Genomic DNA, 19,643 nt, shown 5'->3' with positions numbered 1-19,643 from the left:
CCTGCGGCGCTCCGAATTGCGTGGATTCATCACGCGTCACATCCCGTTAGCCGTGAAGGGAGGCTCAGCCTCCCCGCACCGTGTCGGTGCCGCAGCCGCGCGGGGGGTCCCGCCGAGACCCCATCCCGGCGCCCGGCTGCGGCGGCCGGAGGGAGGCGAGTTCGGCTAATCCGAGTGGAAGCTAATTGTGTTTCATTGAGGTTTTATCTCCGCCACTGGCAACGCTCCTCCAGGAGATTTAGTGGGAAGTTGGCTGGTCCCTGCCAAGAAGGCTGTTTTTCTAGAGAAAGCACATTATGCATCAAAGTTGAAATTCAAATCCCTTTCCCTCCTCTCCCCGCGTGCGTTTAGGAGGCTCCAGCTATTCCTCGGTGCATCTTTGTTTGCAGGAAGCCCTCAGCCTGCCCTCGAACGTCTTTGCAAGAGCTCAGGAAAAGCTCCCGAGATAACACGCTTTGCACAAAGCCGCAGCTGAACTTTTCCCTTTTTCATGATTTTTTCCCCCCGTCAGGGAAACTGTTGCTGCGCTGAGCAAGGCTGCTGAGCACCCACACCACGTCCTTGTGGCAGGAGGCTGTGACCCCCCCAGGCCCTTCCAAACCAAGTCCCCCCACGCATCTCACATCTTGCACCAGATGGACAAAAAAGCCTTTTAGCCCTTTTCTTTTTCCCCTCTTTTTGTTTTTCCAAGATATTTGGGGTGATTTGGGGGTTTTCGAGCACAGCGTGTGCATTGGGGAGCGAGCAGAGCCCGGAGCCTGGATGCCGGTGGGAGGAGGGAAGGGGCAGGTGGAGGAGCGGGCACAGGGAGGAGGGCACAGCAGGACGCTCCTTCTCCCTGCCTGGCAGCCCGGCTCAATGCGTCAGGACAGGCCCAGCGCCTGCAGTAGCTGGAAAATCACGCTCCATTTCCAAAAGGGAAAGCAAAGTGTAAATCTCCCTCTCAGACACACACTCGCTCCTCTGCAGCAAGGAAAGTGGTGAGAGCTTCCATTTCAGAGCTGGGAGAGAAGGAGAGAGAGAGAGAGAGACAATAATATATCAGCAGCACCCCGATTGCAGAGGAAGAAAACATCAATTCTGAGGTTGCACAAACGGCCACTGCAATTTCTCCCTCCCTCTCCGTATCCCAGAAATATTGCTGCGTTCCCGGCCGAACCTGCAGCTCTTACCTCCATGCTCTCCAGCTGCGGCTGGGGGAAGCTCGGCTGCCGTCCTTCCCTGGCGACGAGGGAGATTATCCGGCAAGTGTTCGCCCAGGAGTGCCAGGGCCGGGGACGAGCGTGGTGGGAGCGGGAGGCAGTGATTTCCCTCCCCCTCCGGCGGGGTTTTGCATTCAGCACCGGCCGTCCGCGGCGCTCAGCTCTCCCCAGAGGTTCCCTTCATAAGAGGGAGCAAATTCCACTATCTATTGAGGGGAGATTTGCATTTTAAATATCCCAATTCCAAATGTCACCGGGTTTGATCCCCTAAGCTGAGTAAACGCAGCTGAATGGGAATGGGGGCGGCTCACGGGCTCGGACACATTGAAAGGGAAAGAAAAAGCCCAAGGTTAAAAGCACGAGTGGCTGCTTAATCTGGGCTCAGGTCGAGGGTCTGGGTGAATGTCACAGCGACCTTCCCCCCGGTGCACCCTCTATCAGGGAGGACACGGGGGGACAGGTATCGGAGGCTCAGCCATTACGGATTAGGGATTTCATGTTTGAGATTTTGTTTACACAATAAGACTTAAGTGATTGCTGCATCAAGTGTAGGTGGATTCTCTCTGATGCCTGCAGAGGGATTAGTGCCTCTAAGGCAGCCAGAATGAGCTAAAAATTGGAGAGATCAAAGTGCAGGAGAGGAATCCCACATCCTCAGTGATGCACAGGGAAAGGGAGAGAACTGCATGGTCCAGCGGCAGCAATTCCCGCAGCAGGCTCGGGAAAGCCCGGGAAAGGCAGGGAGCGGAGCAGCCCTGTGCGCAGCCCCGCAGCCTGCCCCGGTGCCGGGGGTTGCTCTGGGACCAGCAGAGCCCTCGGGGTGGTTTTGTGCCCTCCCCGGGGCTCCAGAACCTCCCTGTCCAGATCCCAGCTCTAAGAGGGAGCCTGGGATGGAGGAGCCGAGTCCCACGTGGGATGAGGGCCCCAGTCCCACCGCACGCAGCGTCCAGCTCTCCGCTCCCAACCGCCTTCGCTGCAGCTGAGGAATTACCCACGTGCCATGAACCAGTTTGATTAAAACAGGGGCTGAACAGGGCCCCTGGGCAGGGAATGGCATGAACACTGAGGCACCAATTTCCTTGCTGACATTGCCTGGCTGAGGGTCCCCCAGCTCCGCATGCTGCCTTCCCTGACCCTGCTCTGCACTCCGATGGGACAGAAGTTTTACTCTCACACCCGTGTCGAAATCCACGGGCAGGCAGGCGTCCCTCCGACACAAACGAGCCTGGAACCTTTTGGAGAAGGACTAATTCCCTCCCTCCTTAATGCATCGAAGCTTCTTACGCTAAATCTATACAGACACAATTAGCATTATTCATATTCCATATGCTGCGCTCCCTGGCGATGAATATTAATCCGCTCCCCGCTGGCGGGCACGGGAGCCGGCGGCGCGGCGGCGCGCGGCGCTCGGAGGCTGGCGCCGTCTGGGAGCAGCCCTGCCGCGGGTGCAGGCGGCTCCGTGCCCGCGGCGGCGCCCGGGGACGCGGCACCTTTCTGGGGGGTGCGGGGGTGCAGGGGGCCCTTTCTCTACCTTTCCTGTCCTTCCTCCTCTCCCCGGTGAGGTGGCACCTTCCAGGGCGACCCAGAGGCTGCATTGGGGCAGTCAGGCAGCTTTGCAGAGGGGTCCTCTGCTCTCTGTGCTCCGCAGGTTTTGGAGGTAGCACCCACAGAGCTGCAGCCAACAGCTGGACAGTCCAAACCCTCCCATCTTGCTTTCTCCAGACTTTTTGGAGGCCGGGAAGCAGCCAGGGGTGTTGCAGGAACCAAGCTGCAGCTCCTTGGGGTTTTCCCGGCATGGCAGCAGCTCCATGTGCAGTCCTGGTGTCTCTCCCTGGAGTCCCTGCTCCAGAGCCCGCTCGTCCCTCACCAACCCACACGGTGCCTCTCTGGACACACACAGAGCACCTCCATTCTGCTCCATAGAGCAGCCTTTCCCCTGCTCTAGGTGCAGCCGTGTGGGACAGCACAGGCTCGGGGCAGAGCAGCTGCCGGGAGTCAGGATACCTGGACCCTCTTCCCAACTCTGCTCCCTATGGCACCGGCCAACGCTGCAGGAAAGGAGCGAGCAAGGGGCCAAAGAAGCGATGCAGCAAATGCAGCTGGGCCGTGTGTTTGCAGAGCAGAGCGGGGAGCTCTGGCAGCTCCCGCGCTGTCCTGCATGCAGGCAGGGCCAGGCCGGCTCCGCACCCCTCGCCTGCGTCCCGAGGGCTGCACTGCGTGAGCCCAGCCTGTACCTGCATGATTTTGGGGGGCTGAGGTCTGCCAATTGAGATGCCATACACATGCTGGGGGTGGGAGGATGCGGGCCCGGAGACACGGCGTCGCTATACATCCATTTGCATGCTTAATCCGCTGCTGAGGAGCAGCGCGTCAGGTCCCCCATCTGCTCCGCAGCTCGCATCATTAGCTGGCTGGTTTCCGATGCAATTCCAAGCAGAGGTGGGAGGCAAGCGGCGAGGAGAGGCCGGTCCTGGCCCTGCACAGGGATGGCTGCAGCAGCCTGGGGGGCTTCAGGGGGTCCTGCCCTCAATGGAGCCCATCAACAGCTCAGGGGCACATGGTGGAGGGGTGCAATGGAGCAGCCCTAGGGTCCCCAGGACAATGAGGGGGACAGGGTGTCCCCTCTCAGGGCGCTGCTGCACCCCAGCTCTGCCCAGGAGGGTGCCAGGGTGCCACCAAAACCGTCCCACCTGCTGCTCACCTGGGGTCCCCAGCACCGGGGCGGAGTCCCTTTAAATCTCTGCACTCGCAGAATGGGCTGGGGCACCGTAAAGAGAAAAAAAAAATAATAATAATAACAAGGCAAAGAAATGATTTTCTTCTCTCTGGAAGGCTTGGAGAGGCGCCCGCTCCTTGGCAGCACGCTGCAGCCCTCCCACGCAGCGCGGGCTGCAGAGGCCAGCGCGCTGGGGACGCGGGCGCGGGGAGGAGGCGGCGCGGGGCTCAGCGGGTCCCCGGCGCCCACGCAGGCCCCCGCCCCGCGGTGCTGCCCCGGGAATGATCCCCCAGCACAGGGCCGGTATTTTTAACTGCTCAAGAGGCTTCTGGTTTCTCCTTGAAACTCCCTGTTTGTTGCCTGCTGGTCCTTCCTCTGCACAGGGTTAAATGTGCTGGCATCCCCCCTAGGACCACCCAGACCCACAACACGGGGCACGGCATGCAGAGCAGGTGCCCCATGGTGCAAACCACGGCACGAGGTAGGTCCTGGTGCAGTGCAGGGGCTCTCGGGTGCAGTGTGAGTGCCCCACAGTGCAGGGCACTGTGCAGATGCCCCAGGGTGCAGCACGGGTGCCCCTGCACCCTGGACTCCCCATCCTGGGCGCCAAGGGGAGGGCAAGCAGCCGGCACCTCGTCTGCTTTGGTTGCTCTCCTGCAACATCCCCATTTGCTCCTTGACCCTGGGGCTGAACTCACAGCCCTAAAAGGGCTAAAATGTACCCCAAAAAGCCCCAGGCCGAGCCCACACTGTGGCTGCTGCGCTGAAGCCAGAGCCTCCCCGCTGATTCAGCCCAAGAGGATGAGCACAAGCAAAGCCAGGTTTCCCAGAGCAGGGTGCTGGGGGGGACAGGGCAAAGCGGGTGCTGGGGGGGACAGGCCGTGGCACCTGGGCCAGCCACCACAGCGGCCGCCAGGTCCCTGTCCCCACGGCTCCTCCCGGGTCACTCGCCCCCGCCGGCTTCACGCCACGGTGGGTTTCTTCATTACTTAGCCAAGCTGTAAATTGTCTAATTTGGAACACAACATTTATCCCTGATGTGCACTTGAGCAGCCAGATTTTGTTTTCAGGTGTGTAATTAATTTTTTTAACGTGATTTCTCTCCTAGGAAACTGCAAACAAACAGTTCTGGCTTTCAGGGCTGGGATGCCGGGGTGACTGTCAGGGCAGGACGCAGACAGGCAAGGAATGAAGCCCAATCCGGGAAGGATTTAGAGAGCTGGGGCAGCTCTCCATCCTCCTCCTCTCCAGTCAAAGCCACATCAACACCATCAAGACAAGGGGCTTGTACCTCCTCAAGGCTCTACTATGCCCAGCTGGGCAAAACCCAATAAATAAATGCCCAAGGGTGTCATTATTTGGGGTTTGGTGCTTCCAGAGGCTTCTTGAGGCACTTCCACAGCCAGGATGCTCCCAGCCACGTCCCGCTCCAGCGCGTTGCTGGGACCAGGTGGCCGTGGTGGGGACGAGCCGCCAACGCTGGTGACATCTCCTGCCCTCCACGTGTGCCGGTCCCCACACAGAGGGACCCGGCGAAGCTCCCCCTGCCACAGCCCCAGCCATTCCCCTTCGAACAGCAGCGGGGAGAAAATCCCACCGGGAGGAGCAGCCACCTCCCCGGCTGCTGCGGATGTCACCGCGGGATCCTCCCGGATGGTTTTCCAGGCGAGAGGAGGCGCAAATCGCTTCCATGAGGCAGGCAGAGCAGGCGGCAGAGGCCGCGAGCCCCGTGCCGAGGGGCGCCCGCTCACAGGGCTCGGTGACGCTCTGCGAGCGCCGGGGCCAGGCCTGGCCCAGGGGACTTTGCCTCGAGTTCTGTCTGTCGTCGCTGCTGTGTGACAGGGCCAGCGCGGGCCCCGGGGGCCGGGCGCTCAGCGCTGCGTCCTCACTTCCCTTTGTGCTGGAAAGCCGCCGTCCAAGGAGCTGCTTAGCATTCGGAGCAGGCTCCCGCGCGGTTTGAGGGCAAAAACTCAGATTTGGCTTCAAAAACACATCGATCTTCTGCAGTCTGCCATGAAGGGCAGCATCTCCGCGCCCTGCCTCCAACGCCGGAGAACAGGAGCGTTGGGGACGGCGGCTACAGTGACTTTGCCGAGACCATGAATAGGCATTCCCAGTGCGCTGAGCCATCCCACCAGCCACTCCAGCCTAATGCGGGATGGGAATGGGCAGCGCCGGCTCCCACCTCTCCCCCAGGTGCAGCCGCCCATCCTGGTTGGGCTCCCTGGAGGCAGCGCGACGCAGGGTGCGGAGCCCCCTTCGGACACAGGACAGACCCAGGCTCACCAGCCGCCCACCCCATACCCAGCATGGTGCAAGCAGGAGCCTGCAACCAACGGGGGGCATGTGGCCCCCATGGACCACGGGTGGGCTCCATCCTCACCAGATCACCACCAGTGTCACCACACCGGAGCCCGGAGCTGCACACGGCGCGTCCTGCACCACCTTCTCACCGGCAAAAGCCTCTCCCACGAGACTTTGTGCCACCTAATTATTCTAAGCTCATCTGCCTAAAGGGAACGGCTGATTTATCTGCCTTCCCTCTCCTGATAAGGGCCCGGCTGCATGCACGCCAGGCTGCAGAGATAATATTTAAATAGCTCCTTTTCCTACGCTTCACACTGGGAAAGTTTAGCTCTTCCCCAGCTCCCCCCTCTGCCGCCACCATGGGAAAAATCCCCACATTGGCACCGTCCCTGGGCTGGGCGGGAATGTCCTCCTGCCCGGACGTGACCGCCCATGGCCACCACGAAGGAGGAACCTATGGGGAAGGCAGCAAGTTCTGCGGAGCTGGAGGGGCCGCCGAGTCCTTTTCCCTGCCGCTCGGCTCTGCAGCGAGGGCTGGTGGCTCCCATTAGCCGGGTGACGGCGGGGAAGAAAAACGACTATTGATCGTTGCTGCCGGCCCGGCACGCGCTGCTGCGGTCGATAGCGCCGCGAGAGCGTTCGCTCTTGCGATGGCTTCTCCGTCCGCCCGCGGCCCCTGGGAGGCGGCTCGTGCCCAACCTCTCCATGCAGGACGGCTTCTGCGCACCCAGCGGGGCCGTGCGGCGGCTCAGTCCGTTCGGGGCCCCTCTCCGACGGCGCTCCGGGACCGGCAGGGGGAACGGCAGCCGCTTCCCGGCCTCCAGAAGAGGATGGTGGAGGAAAAGGCAGGACTACAGTTCCCAGAGTGCTCCCGGCGCTGCAGGCGCCCCAGGGAACGCACAGACACCCAGGCAGCAGCTCCTCCCCGCTCCCAAATCAGTATTATCTGCCTGGGGGGGTTCTTTTGCACTCAGCTGGCTGCCCTGTGCGTTTCACTGGGGCATCACTGCCACTACCTGCCCATGCACCAGGCGCTGGATGCTCCTGGCGGCTCCCAGCCCTCCCTGGCAGCCCGGGACCTCCCACGCGGATCCCCCGGCCCCGCCGCAAGCCGGGAGCGGCAGGTAGATGGCGGGAGGCAGACGGAGCCAGCTCCGCGGCCGCTCGGGCAGCACCGGCCTGGGCAGCGGGACCCGGTGCCCTCCCGCGCCTGGCGCCCGCCCAGCGCTCGGGACAGCGCTGCTCTTGGCAAAGCAAGAGGTTGGCTCAGCCCTAAAAGCGCTTTCCTGCCGGCTTGCAAAGGTCACTCCCGCAGCCCCATCCTCCCGCTTGCAGGGACGCTGCTCGGCACGGTGGCCGTGCCAGGGGCTGAGTCACCCGAGTCCTGGACACGTCGCAGGAGCGCCACAGAGGGAAGCAATGGGGCCCCCCAAACCTGGGGGACCTGCAGTGCCCAGCACCCCTTCACCAAACCGCTGCTCCCATTTCCAGGCAGGAGCAACCAGAAGGAATGTGGGACAGAGAAAGCGAGGTTGAATATTGAGCGAATAATAAATAAAACATGGTGATAAGGCAATCAGAGCTGCCCACTTGGCTGCAGGCTGTTCTGCATGCGGCAGCTACATGGGGGGAATTCACAAGTGGTAACTACACCAGCCGCCAGGCCCACGGCCCAAGCGCTGCTCCTATTTGCATCGCAGTTGTGCTGCCTCAGCACCGAGGGGGATTGATTTATTCATCAGCCTCCCCATCGCGCACCAGCCCTGCAAGGAGGGCAGCAGCGGAGAGCTGCAGTGTGATGAGCTGCATGGCGGGGAGCAGGGCGGCCGGCACCGTCCCGCGTGCCGGGCTGCAGCAAACCCTGCTGCGGTGGCACCACTCCTTACCACACATCCCTCCTGCAGCTGCTTCGGGACGGAGAAGCAGGAGCCCATTTCCCCTGGGAGACCTGGGATAGAGGTGCCTGAGCCCATTGCAAAGACTGCGGCAGAGCAAGGGCCGGCCCAGGGAAGCTGCGCTGGGAAGCAGCCTGGAGCCAGGGCAGCCTGAGCTGGGGCAGTCACAAAGCTGAAGCCAATGTGCCTAGAAGCCTCAATCACTGGCATCTTTTTAAAAATCCTCTTTCCCAGGAGGTTCCTCCTTCTCCAGCCTGCTCCCTCTTTCTGCAGGTCAGGCTCTGGACTCAGCTCAGTGATCCAGGAGATCAAACCAATCCCTTCACCTGCAGCTCCAAGCACAGCCAGCCCGGCCACGTCCCCTCTTCTCGAGGCTCTGCAGCCTCCCATCACAGGCCACTTCTTCTGACCCTTCTCTCGCTCAGCTCTCCCCAGCCAGCTCCCCCAGCCTTCATTTTTTGGATGGCCTGCAGCAACTCCTCTGCTAGGATGGGGCACCAAGCCCCTCCTCAGGTCAGAGAGGACTCAGCATCTCCAGGAGGACCCCACACACCCCCACAGCCTCTGTCCCCACAGGTGCTGTTCCCTAGGACACAGCAGAGGCTGGCAGTGCCTCACACTGGAGACCCCTCCCTGGGGACATGGTGACCTCTCTGCATAGCCCTGCTGAGCAGGACCTGTCCCCAGCCTGTACCCATTTGTCCTCGAGCCCTGGGGACTCAAGGGCACAAGCCTGTCCTGTCTTTGACTCTCCATCTTCTCCCAGCCTCGGGATGACCCACATCCCTCTGAGACTCTCAACTGGCGCTTCTCTGGAAATGGGCATTTAATGGGCAAAGGGTGCAGAGGGGAATCTTTGGATTAAGGGGTGGGGGCACAGACGGCACCTTGGGGCACTCAGACATGCCCTGTGTACAGAGTCCCTCTGTCAGCTGCCATGAGGATATCAGTGGGGTCTGGGGAATGGAAGTGCAAAGCCCTGGGATGAAGGCCAAGTGCTGGGAATTGCTGGATGGCAAAGGAGGAATTGCCATGGGGGGAGTAGGAGAGCAGGAGGGATGGGCAGGCCCTGGGGGAACCTGCTGGATCCTCAGCAATGGCCAAGCACATCAGGAGCTGAGCGGGCACCAGGGACAGGGTCGGGTACCAGTGAGGGGGATGCCTGGAATGCCAGGGTGCAATTGCGGGATGCGGGAAGTGGGGAGAGCTGGATTCTTGGGAGGCAGGGGGAGCTAACGGAGGTGGCCAAGCACCGGACGGGAGGAACGGGACCGGGGTGGGAAGACATCAGGAGCGAGGGGCAATTGCCGGGGCCGGAGGCCGGGGAAGCGCCGGGAGGGCCGGGCCGGGGGCGGGCGCGGGGCCGGCCCCGCCCGGAGGCCGCGCGGCGGAGGGGGAGCCAGCACCGGGCCCCCCCCGCCGTTACGGCTCCCGCCTCCCTTCCGGCGGCGGCTGCTTCCCTGCGCCGGGGGCGGACCGGAGCGGAGCCGAACCGAACCGAGCCGAGCCGAGCCGAGCGAGGTGGGTGCGGGGCCGGGCCGAGCCGGGCCGGGGGCGGGCTCGCCGTGCCGCAGAGCCCGGGGGGGCCGGGCCCGGCAGGCGGGCACGGGCACGGGGACCGGCCCGCCGAGCCTCCCGGGGCCGCCGGCTTATGTAACGGGGCGGCGGCCGCGGGGCTGCGACAGGCGGCATGCGGGATGCGGGATGCGGGATGCGGGATGCAGGGGCAGGATGCAGGGCTGAGCGGTGCTTCCCTAGCAGCCGCCGGCAGCTCTGAGGCCGGGAATGGCCGCGTCCCTCCCGGGCTCTGCCGCGGGGCTCCCTCTTGGCTGCCTGGCCCTCGCTTGCGTGGGGGTTTCTCCGGAGCGGGGAGGAGCATCCTGGGCCCCGGGTTGCACCCGCTGGAGACTCCTTTGCAGCGCTCTGTGCTGGGGAGCTGGGTACCGCGCCGCACTCTCGGTGCCCATCTCCCTGTCTCCCTTGTCCATCCTTCCTCCCCTAGCTGAGGCCAGCTGCTCATGAACCATCCCCACTGCAGTGCCTCTCCATGGAGCTCTGATCCCGCAGGCTCCAGCCCCTCTCCCCACCGCGCTCTGTGCTCTGTCCTGTCCCCTGTCGCGGCCGCAGCGCGCGGGCAGGTGGCTGCTTTGTGCCAGGCCTGGCAGCAGCTGCCGGAGCGGGGCCACCCACATGGCACGAGCGTGACCAGGCAGCCGCGGCCCGAGGCTGTTGGCGTGGTGACTCACAGGAGCAACGCAGGGCTTGGACCTTTGCTCAGGACAGAGCGGAGCTGCTCTGCGCGCCCAGCTGGGCTCTGGCAGCGGCGGCAGCCGCCAGCTGAGGCGGGTGAAGGAGCCTGAGCAATGTGAGGCAGATGGGGGTCCCAGGGTTGGCCAACGTATGGAAGCAAAGGATGGATGGAGGCTGAGGGCGCAGAGAGGTGTCCCTGCTGCAGAGGCAGCCCTTGTCCCCCACTAAGAATGCAGGGCCCTAGGACAAGCCTAGGGACATTTCCCTGAGCTCCAGCATGGCCAGGAGAAGCAGAGTCCATGGCCGATGGCACCGCTCCTGGCGTGCCAACCCTGTGTGTTCCTGGGGAAAACGGGGAGTGCTCAGCTGAGATAAACTGAAAAATGTCTCAAAGTCTCCCTCGGCTGTGGGTTGTGTGTTTGTTTCTTCGTCTGGCTTGCGCGGTGACATTAGTATTGAAATGACCCTCATAGACAGAGCTATTAACACCTCGCAGAGCTGGAGGACGATTGCGGTTCGCACCTTAGCTCTTCCCGGCACTTCTGTAGCAGCCTGCGCCAGGCACCGCGAGCCGGGCCCTGTCCCGATCATCTGGGAAAGGAGGGAAGCTTCATCGCATTTCCAATCACGATTTTAGCACCCGAGCTGTGAAGTCCCGGCTGAGGTCAGGTACAAACTGTCTGTCTGGGGAGAAGTCACCTGGAGAAGCGCTGATCCTGCCGGGAGCCGCAGCCCGGCCTGCTCCCGCCGCTCACAGCCAGGCCGGCGCACGTGCAGGGACGTGCAGGGCACCCAGCCAGTGGCTCTGCCTCCACCAAGCAGCTCCAATGCGTGGCCATCACAAGCTCCCCAACAGTCCAAAGCTGCCCTGGGCAGAGCTGGTGGCTCCGGAGCTCATCTTCTCTGGAAGCAGCGAGTCCCGGCTGCACTGCGGCTCCGCACGCGATCCCTGCCACGAGGCCGCTCCGGAGCGGGGCCGCCGTCACAGGAGCTGGCTCCTCGCCTCCAACCTGCGTTTATTCCTGGCCGGACCTGCCCATTTGTTCTTATGCCAGCATCATCCTTGAGTTTAAACGCGCTTCCTCCCTCTCTGGTGTTTACTCGCCGGGTGTATTTATAGAGAGCAATCAGGCCTGCTCAGCCAGGGTAAACAAGCAGCGCTCCCGCGGGCGCTCTCGCGTGAGCGCTCCTTCTGCCCGCGTCCCGGGAGCCTTCCCGGCCACCGCTCCAGCTCCGCAGGGTGCTCTGGACCGCGGGGCCCGCACTGCACACCCAGGGCTCCCCAGCCCACTCCCCAGGCCCTGGCATTTCGCTGGTTCACCTGGTACCACCTCGAAAGACGCTAGGAGCCCTGGTTGCCTTTCCTGTGCTCTTTTGTCCTGCAGGTGCCTGGTTCTCTTGCAAACACCCAGTCCATCCGGGTCCTGCCCCTTCTTGGCTGTTTCCTGCACCTTTCTCATGAAATCCTCCACAAATGCTCAGAAATATTGTTCATCTTTGTCAAAGGACTGCGCTCAGGGACTGTATGACCCAGGCCTGTGCTGGCTGGGCTGGCAGCGTGAGCTTTCGAGGGCAACGAGCAGCACCGCAGGGTCCTGCACGGCAGGAGCGGGTTGGGACACTCATGCTTATCCCGCTCCGCTGAGGCTGCCGGAGCGCCCGGGCTGTCCGGGTGCTGCCGCCAGCTCTGGAGCCAGCCCCGAGCCGGTGCACTGCAGCTGCGGCACATCCGTGCGGGTCAGCCCTTCCGAGCACACAGGGGAGCGGGGCCGCAGCTCTGGGCCTCTGAGCGCAGCTGCAGACCTGCCTGCCCCACTGCCCAGGAGCCGCGGACTCCGTGTGCCGAGGGTGCTCTGGCCTCCAAGCGCTCACACCGACGTCTCCAAGCGGCTCCTTGTCTTGGCCAGTGCAGCCCCTCACTGCCAAGCCCAGAACCCCATCCTCACTGTGGGACAAGGCGAGATCCGCATGGAACGTGGAGCTGGAGAGGCTGCAAGGAGCTGGGATGTGTGCCAGGGTCTCTCGGACGTGGGACTCTGCCGGGGAGTGTTCCAGGAATGACACCCTGAGCCGCAGGCGTCCCGTCACAGAGAGGCAGGATGGTGCATTGGGCCGCAAGAAGCATGCAGAGATGTGGGGCAGAGCCTCCTCCTGCCACGTGCGGCCGGGCATTAACCTCTCGGGCATTAACCTCTCCCTGGGCACCGTGTCCTGATATCCCTCAGCTGGATAAAACCCCGCTGCTGCTGGCCCCCAGGGAGGCACTGCGGGAGCTGGGGCACAGCTGGGCACAGGCCGCCCTGCCCCGCTCTTTCTTACTCCCTTTGCATCATCCCTGTGTCCGGGTGCTGGGACAGGCCCAGCGTTCGTGCGAGCAAGTGCAGCACGGGATACCGGCAGGTCCTGCCATTGCCGGGAAAATGCTCCTTTCTGGCCCAGGATAAAAAGGCCGTGTCCACGCTGTGCTCCCCGCAGGACCCCAACAACACTGTGAGGACCCTCTGCACCTTCTCAGGGTGCTGGCACACCCGGGCAGGGCATCCCTCTGCTCTCCCTGCTCCCTGGCATTGCAGGGAAGGCAAAGGATGGATTTACACCCTGTGATGTATCCAGCAGAGCAGGGACAGATCCTGCCCTGCTCAGCACCGGGCTGCGGGTAGGAATTGCCCCCCCAGCCCCGTATCCCTGCCGTGCTGCTCCATCCCGTCCTGCCCCGCTCCGGCGGCTCCCTGCAGCCCGAGGCAGGCAGCAGGCATCCCCAGCAAAGGTCACCTTCATGCTGCTATTGAGCCTGCTCCAGGCTGAGCTCTTGGCTGTATTTCCCAGGGAAACAGCCACCTCCGGGGTCCTGCTGTGTCCCTCTCAGCCTCTCTGCGCCCTGGAGGGGCTGAGGTGCCTCCCAGAGCTGTCACATCCTGCTCATCCCCCAGGACGGAGCTCCCCGGGCCTGTCCCCACACCAGGGCTGTGCCCGGTGCCAGGGGCTGGGAGCTGGTGCTGGGATTCGGCCTCACGAAAGCTCCATGCCCGGGCATGACCTGCTCCCTCCCCAAACCTGGCGCTGCACGGGCTGGGCTGACGATGCCTTCTGCCTCCGGGACCGGGACAGCTCTTCCTGGCTCTCTAATGCCTTTAAAAATGCAGCCTCCATCCATTAGAGCCCATGCTCCTCCGCTGTCGCTGTTTAATTGTGTTTGGCCCTGGCTCCCTCGGGTCATTTGTTTATCTACAATTTGCCAAGTCCTCCCTCCTTCCCCAGGGCCGCAGCAAAGACTTTGTCACAAGTTTGGATGAATTTGTGACATCCCCACGATCCTCCTTCACCCAGAAAACACCCCTGCAACGCCCCTGCTCCCGGAGGGGCTGTTTACAGGCTCCTTTCGGGTGTTTAGAGTTGCTAAAAGCCAGTGATGATCCCAGGGGCTGGTTGCTCAGAGAAGGCAGTGGTGGGAATGGCTGGGAGATTCCCGGGACAAGTGATGTTCTTACAGTGACGGGATGGAGGAGGCGGCTCTGGACCAGTCTCGGCATCACTCACCTGCATAAAAACTGCCTGGAGCCCTTGCAGAGCTCGGGTAGCACCCCCAGGTCTCCCAGCTTGTAGCTTGTCAGGGGGCATTTCAAGGGCATTTAGGAAAGGGACAAGGGGAAAAAAAAGAAAAAGTTTGCTTAAGTTCAGCTGAAGTCGGAAGGAAAGGAGAAAAGCCCTCAGCTTGCCAAGACCTCGTAAGGGCTTTTGTTTGCCTGCTTGTTTTAACTTGCAATTACCTCCTCTCAGAAAGAAATTCATCATGTGAAAGCTAAGGAATGCAGAGTTAATATGAAATTTTAAAACCCTCAAAGAGTTGAGAGCCCTGTAAATATTTAATGGAGGCGTCCAGACTGCCGCGTGTCTGCAGAGACGGCGGGGCCGCTGTCCCCAGGCCAGGAGAGGTGCCCCGCGCCGGGGCAGCCCTGCACAGGCTGCTCCTTGTCACGCAGCCGCTCCTCATGCCCCCCCGGTGCTCCGGCCACCTTGGTGGCCTCAGCTGCGTGTCCCTCTCCTGGTGCGCCCCGGAGCGGAGCGCGCAGGGCCCCCCGGGCAGGCTCGGGCGGCGGGTGCGCGGACGCTAACGCTGCTGCCGTGCCGTGTCCCGCAGGGCGCCGCGCCGCCTGCGATGCCCAGCCGCCCCCGCTGCCTTCGGTGCTGAAGCCAGCAGACGCCCGGCGCTGCCCGCACCCAGGTAGGTGCCACGCGGGGCTCCCCGCGGCGAAGGGACGCGGCCGGGGGCGACGGGACAGGAGCCGCAGCGGGCAGGTTTGGGGCACCGTCCTGCCCCGGGCATGGGGCCAGCACGGGATTTTTGCCTTTGCAAGCGCCCAGATGGGAAAGGGACTTCAAATCCTGCTGAAAACAGTTGTTTTAAAGCCAGAGCTGCTGCAGAAATTGGGGAGACACTGGCATCGTGGCCTTCAGTTGGCTCCATCATGTGGGGACTGGAGCATCGTGACCCCCTGGGAGGTTGGGCAGAGCAGGGTGGCATCGCCAATGTCCCTGACACACTGTCCCTGCCCGATCTCTTGCCATAGCAGAGCAGGGTGCTCACTGCGGGGTGCAGGATGAACCACACCGGGGTCCCCGTGCTGGCCACATGTCCACAGGAGAGGTGGGAGGGATGTTGGGTTTGTGGCACCTTAGACATGTTGAATCCCAGAGGCCTAACTTAAGGGCAGGGTGCTGGCACTAGGACGCCACGGCCCTGCTGCTGCGTCCTCTTTGACGAATCCAGAACGAACTGTGAGCTCGCGCTCTGCGCTGTTCCCCTCCGTGACTCGGGGATGCTGATAAACCCCAAGGCTTTCCTCAGGGAGTGGGCACCCAATTCCCACTGCAATCCCGAGCCCGGCAAAGCGGCCGCCGGCACCGTGTGCTCCCAGCTCCGTGCCCGGGCGGCCGTGCGGCCGCGGGGCTCCCGGGCTGCGGGAGGGCGGCTCCCGCCAGCGCGCCTTCATATACAGCGTTGGGGACGTCGATGCTATAAGTACCTGCTGTGTGGGCAGCAGAGAGCAGCGTAGGTGAGAGCAGCGCGGCTGAGTGCGTGGTGGCTTTTAGGGGGAGCTGGCACGCAGCCCGCGCTGCGCAGAGGGCCGGGAAGAGGCTGCATGAGGAGCCCAGGGGGTCACAAACCACCCAGGGAACCGGCTGTACCTGCAGGCTGCCCAAACCCGCCCCCCGAGCCTGCGGAGCGGGATCGCTGCTCCCGGCGTGGCCAAGCCCGGATGAGCAGCGAGGGGCTGCAGTGGCTCCGTTTAATAATGCAAGGCACAGAGAGGCCGGACGCTGGCTGTGCACCGGCAGCCACCGCCGCAGCGCTCGGCCGCTCCGGCACCGCCGGCACTGGGGCAGAACAGGGACGGGTGCCCTGGGCTCTGCACGGGGAGCAGGGGCAGCCAAGCCAGCCTGCAAGTGTGTGTCCTGCAGGGAAGTCCTGCCCACTTCCTGGATATCTAGGTACTCCCAGGGGCGTTCGTGCCACTCCAGGGATGCTGCCAGGCAGGAGAGCTGGGAGCCCCGTCACCTCCTTCCCTGGCCCCCTTAGGCCCCTTTCACTGTCAGCCTCCCTGCTGTATTCCCGGAGCACCCGTGGCCTCGGGAGGAGCTGGGCACTGGCCCAGGAGGTGCAGGCACCAGGTTGCAAACAGCTCCTGCAAAGGGCCCCCCGGGGGACACACATCCCTAATTGCGTGCGGTGCCGCGATCCGGCCCCGCCGACCATCTGGCGCCCATCTCCACAGCACCCACCTGCCAGTGCGCACTGCAGCCTGGCACCACGGAGCCGGGCACCACGGAGCCGGGCACCACGGAGCTGGGCACCACGGAGCCCATCGAGAACAGGGCACTCGACTCCACGCTGCTGGTGCCGGCAGCCACAGTAGCGCTGCCGATGGGCTCGTGCCCATCACGCTGGCGGGTCGGTGAGGATGATGCCGGTGGGCCCATCACAGTGGTGCAGAGGAGCAGGGAAAGCCACAGCCGCTGGCACAGGCCGTGAGGGCGGTTGGTCGCGCAGGGCACAGACAGCAGCTGGGCATGAGGGTCCCCCATGCAGCCAGCAAAGCCCCCTGCCCGGGAGACACCAAGGGATGCCCAGGGCTGGATCCCGCTGCCTCGTCCCAGGCAGCAGGGCGCATGTGTGCCATGCAGCTCCTGCACAAACACCCCGATAGCCGTGGCCTCAGCGGGGAAGACATCCCATGCTTCGGGCACATGGGGGCCGGGCGAGCAAGGCTCCCTCCTCCTCTTCCTGCCAGCTGCTCGGCAAAGCGGGGAAACAGCCCTTGTTCTGGGAGCTGCTCCCAGACCAGAAATCAATCCCTGGGGAGCAGGAGGGAACGCGGTCAGGCTGTGACACAGCCTGCGGCCCCCAGCACCGCTTCCCCGCCGCTCGCCAGCAGCCTTTCAAACTAAGCGCCAGCTCTAACCAGGGACAGAGCGTCGCCCGGCGCGGGGAGGGCAGCACAAGGTTATCGGCTCTCGCGGCATCGGGCCAGCAGGAGCCTTGCTGCGAGACTGGCTCCGGGGGCCAATTCGGCTCCGTGCTGCCCGCGGGTCCCTTCTGCACTGTGCGGTGTCACCAACGGTGACAGCGGCAGCAGCCGGGGCTGGCAGCCCCTGCTCGGCCGTGGGCCGAGTGTGCTCGTGCTCAGCTGCTTGCGCGAGCGGGCACCTCCCGCGCTGTCCCCGTCCCTGTCCCCGTCCCTGTCCCCGCCGGGGCCCCGCGAGGGCCGCGCTGCCGAGGCTGCAGCTGCCGGCGCTTTGTGCTGCCTCTTCCCCTTCTCGCCGCTGCTGTTTTTGTTTTGTTTAAGAGGCTGGGTTACGAATTTTAAACAGGCTCCTGAAAAACCCAATTACCTCCAGAAGACAACCTGATAAAAGCCGCCTAAGTGGCACTGTGGAAATCGCCTTGTGCAGCAGCCGAGGGAAAACCAACATAACAAAGCCTTTGGAAATGAAGTTAACCACTTTTAATCCCTTGGCGAGATGAGGAGGGCCAATAATGATTTTCTGTAAAGATCAGGCCAGGGAGAGGGGGGAATAAATAAGTGCCCTGTGCTAATGGGCAGCAGCAGGACAGGGCGGCTGCGGCGCGGCACGGGTGGCTGCAAGCGCAGCCCTGTGCAGCTTCGCCCATGGGTGCTGGCACCGCGTGGGGCCTGGGAACAATGGCAGGGTGGCAGCGCTGTCCCCTGTCGCGTGCTGGGCAGTGCCGCAGCGGCCCCGTGCCCTTTCCCTGAGCGCCGGCGGGAGGGAGGTGCTGCCAGGGCCCTGGCACCGGCGCTGGCTCCATCCCTCCCGCGCTGTCCCTGCGCCCCGGCACGGAGGCGCCTTGCAGCACTTGGCAGCACTGGGCACTTCCTCCTCCATCTGGCCACGGTGCTGCCCCCCCTCCTCTCCCTTCCCTTCTCCTCCCTTCCCACTCAGCTCCACACAGGCACCTGAGAATCACAGTGCCTCCCAGCTGCCCCGTGGAGCCAACCCTGGTGCCATGTGGGGCACCCACGCCAGGCACGAGACCCCGGCCCTGCAAACATCCTCCCGAAGGGCGCCGGAGCAGGGAGCCACGCTCGGCTCTGGGACCCCCAGGCCCCTCTTGCCACGTACTCCCGGTCCTGGAGCATCCACGGGCGGCGGAGCAGAGGAAAAGTGGGTGCCGTGGGGCCAGGCTGGTGCCCGGGGGGGGCAGCCCGCCTGCCGCGGGCGCTCTGCAGCACCGACAGCTGCAGCGCCGGGGCGGTCGGCCGCGCCGACACGGAGCCTCGTGCTTCTCGCAGCAGCAGGAACGGGGGCCGGGGCGGCGGCGCCCACCTACCCCGCGGCCTCAGCGCCTGGTCCCCACTGAGGGGTGGCAGCTCCCAGCGAGGGCCGCCCGGGGGCAGAGCCCGGCCCGCTGGAGGCTGCTGGGGGAGGATGCGCTTCCCAAGCCAAGGCGTCTCCAAAGCCTGCAGGACTCCAGGACCCATCCCAGGAACAAAAGGAGGCGTTTGTCAGGCGCTGAGAGACGGGCTCGTTAATTCCTCCTGGCTGTCACACTTATCTGTAATGAATTTGCGCTCCGCTGTATTATTTTTAATACAATAGGAGCGGTGCCGCCCGCCCACCGCCCGGCTGCCGGGAGCGCTGACGTCAGCGCCCGGAGCGGGGCTGCCGCGGGACCCGCGGACGGACGGACGGGCGGGCGGGCGGATGGGACAAGCAGCACCGTGGACGGTGCCCGCATGGCACAGCCGCCACAGGTAGTGAGGCCACACGGGAGCTCGAGGGGCATCTAGGGGCAGCTTTGGTGCCCTCACAGTGGAAAAGGTGACCGTGGGCAGATGCCAAAGTCTAGGAAGGACGTGGCCCGGTGCAGTTGGGCTGCGCTCGGCGCAGGGGGTCGTTTGGGGAGGCCAGAACGGGAGGCGAGCGGGAAGGCCGTGTCCTCTCCACGTTTCCAAGCCAAGACTCGTCCTTGATGGAGCCAGGGATTCAGGCACAAGTTTGGTGCTGAGGAGGCTCTGCCTGGGCCACGTACCCCGCGCAGGGCAGGTGCTGGTTCCGCTTGTGCCACCCCACAGTGCTGGGGGGCACAGGGCTCTCCAAGCAGCCCCGACGTCCTCCAGCAGCTCTCCTGGCTGGAGCCACTGGGTGCAAAATAACAGTCCTGCCCATGGCTGCCTCCCGGCTTCGCTAATCTCATTTGCGAAGGGCTGCTCTCCTTGTTAATAATCCCGGCGTGGATTAATTAGGAGGCACCAGCGCTGCCCCGGGCGGCTCTGCTGCACCCGGCCCAGCCCCTCTGCAGGGACCAAGGCCACACCGGGACCCCAGCACCCCCGGGCCTGGCCATGGGGAGCAGGACGAGGATGGGGGGGGGGGCTTGCCCCTGCCCCCCCCAAAACCACAGTGTGCAGCCTCTAAATGGCAGCTATTAGAAGAGGGCCCGAGGAGATTCATCAGGCACTGTAATAACTCCTGCAGCCGGCCCCGCGCCTCCGCGATCGATGCAGCCACCGTCGCGCGCCCGCAGCTCAGTTCGGGGACCAGGGGACAGAGGGGACACGGGTGCGGAGGGGACATGGGTGCCCGGGTACATGGGGCCGGCAGCGACGGGGCCATGTCGGGCACCTCTCTGGTTGCTGTCAGGGTGAAGCGTTAACGGGGTGCGCGGGGGGCAGCACCGGGGGCTCCCCGACACCGGGGGGAGCTGCGGGCGCCCCGGGGCATCTCCCGTCGCGGGGGGGGTCCCCGCGGCGC

At 63.9% G+C, this 19,643-nt stretch overlaps 2 protein-coding genes across 2 annotated transcripts in view; both read left to right on the top strand.

Annotated features, from left to right (window-relative positions):
* HRH2 (histamine receptor H2) overlaps positions 1 to 16,401 on the top strand; it is a 27,153-nt gene extending 10,752 nt beyond the window's left edge. The window contains 2 exon segments of the mRNA XM_026047517.1: positions 14,509 to 14,592; positions 16,145 to 16,401. Of these exon segments, the coding sequence (XP_025903302.1) occupies positions 14,509 to 14,592; positions 16,145 to 16,401 (341 nt within the window).
* The window catches only part of CPLX2 (complexin 2), an 8,432-nt gene continuing 3,329 nt past the window's right edge, over positions 14,541 to 19,643 (top strand). The window contains exon 1 of the mRNA XM_026047402.1: positions 14,541 to 14,592. The gene's annotated coding sequence lies outside the window, so the exon portion shown is untranslated. The remainder of the gene's footprint in view (positions 14,593 to 19,643) is intronic.

The sequence above is a fragment of the Nothoprocta perdicaria genome, unplaced genomic scaffold, assembly GCF_003342845.1.
Source record: "Nothoprocta perdicaria isolate Ctin4 unplaced genomic scaffold, notPer1 scaffold_5, whole genome shotgun sequence".
Lineage (NCBI taxonomy): Eukaryota > Metazoa > Chordata > Aves > Tinamiformes > Tinamidae > Nothoprocta > Nothoprocta perdicaria.
Note: the sequence above shows the minus strand (reverse complement) of the source record. Positions and strands in the feature narration are given on the sequence as shown.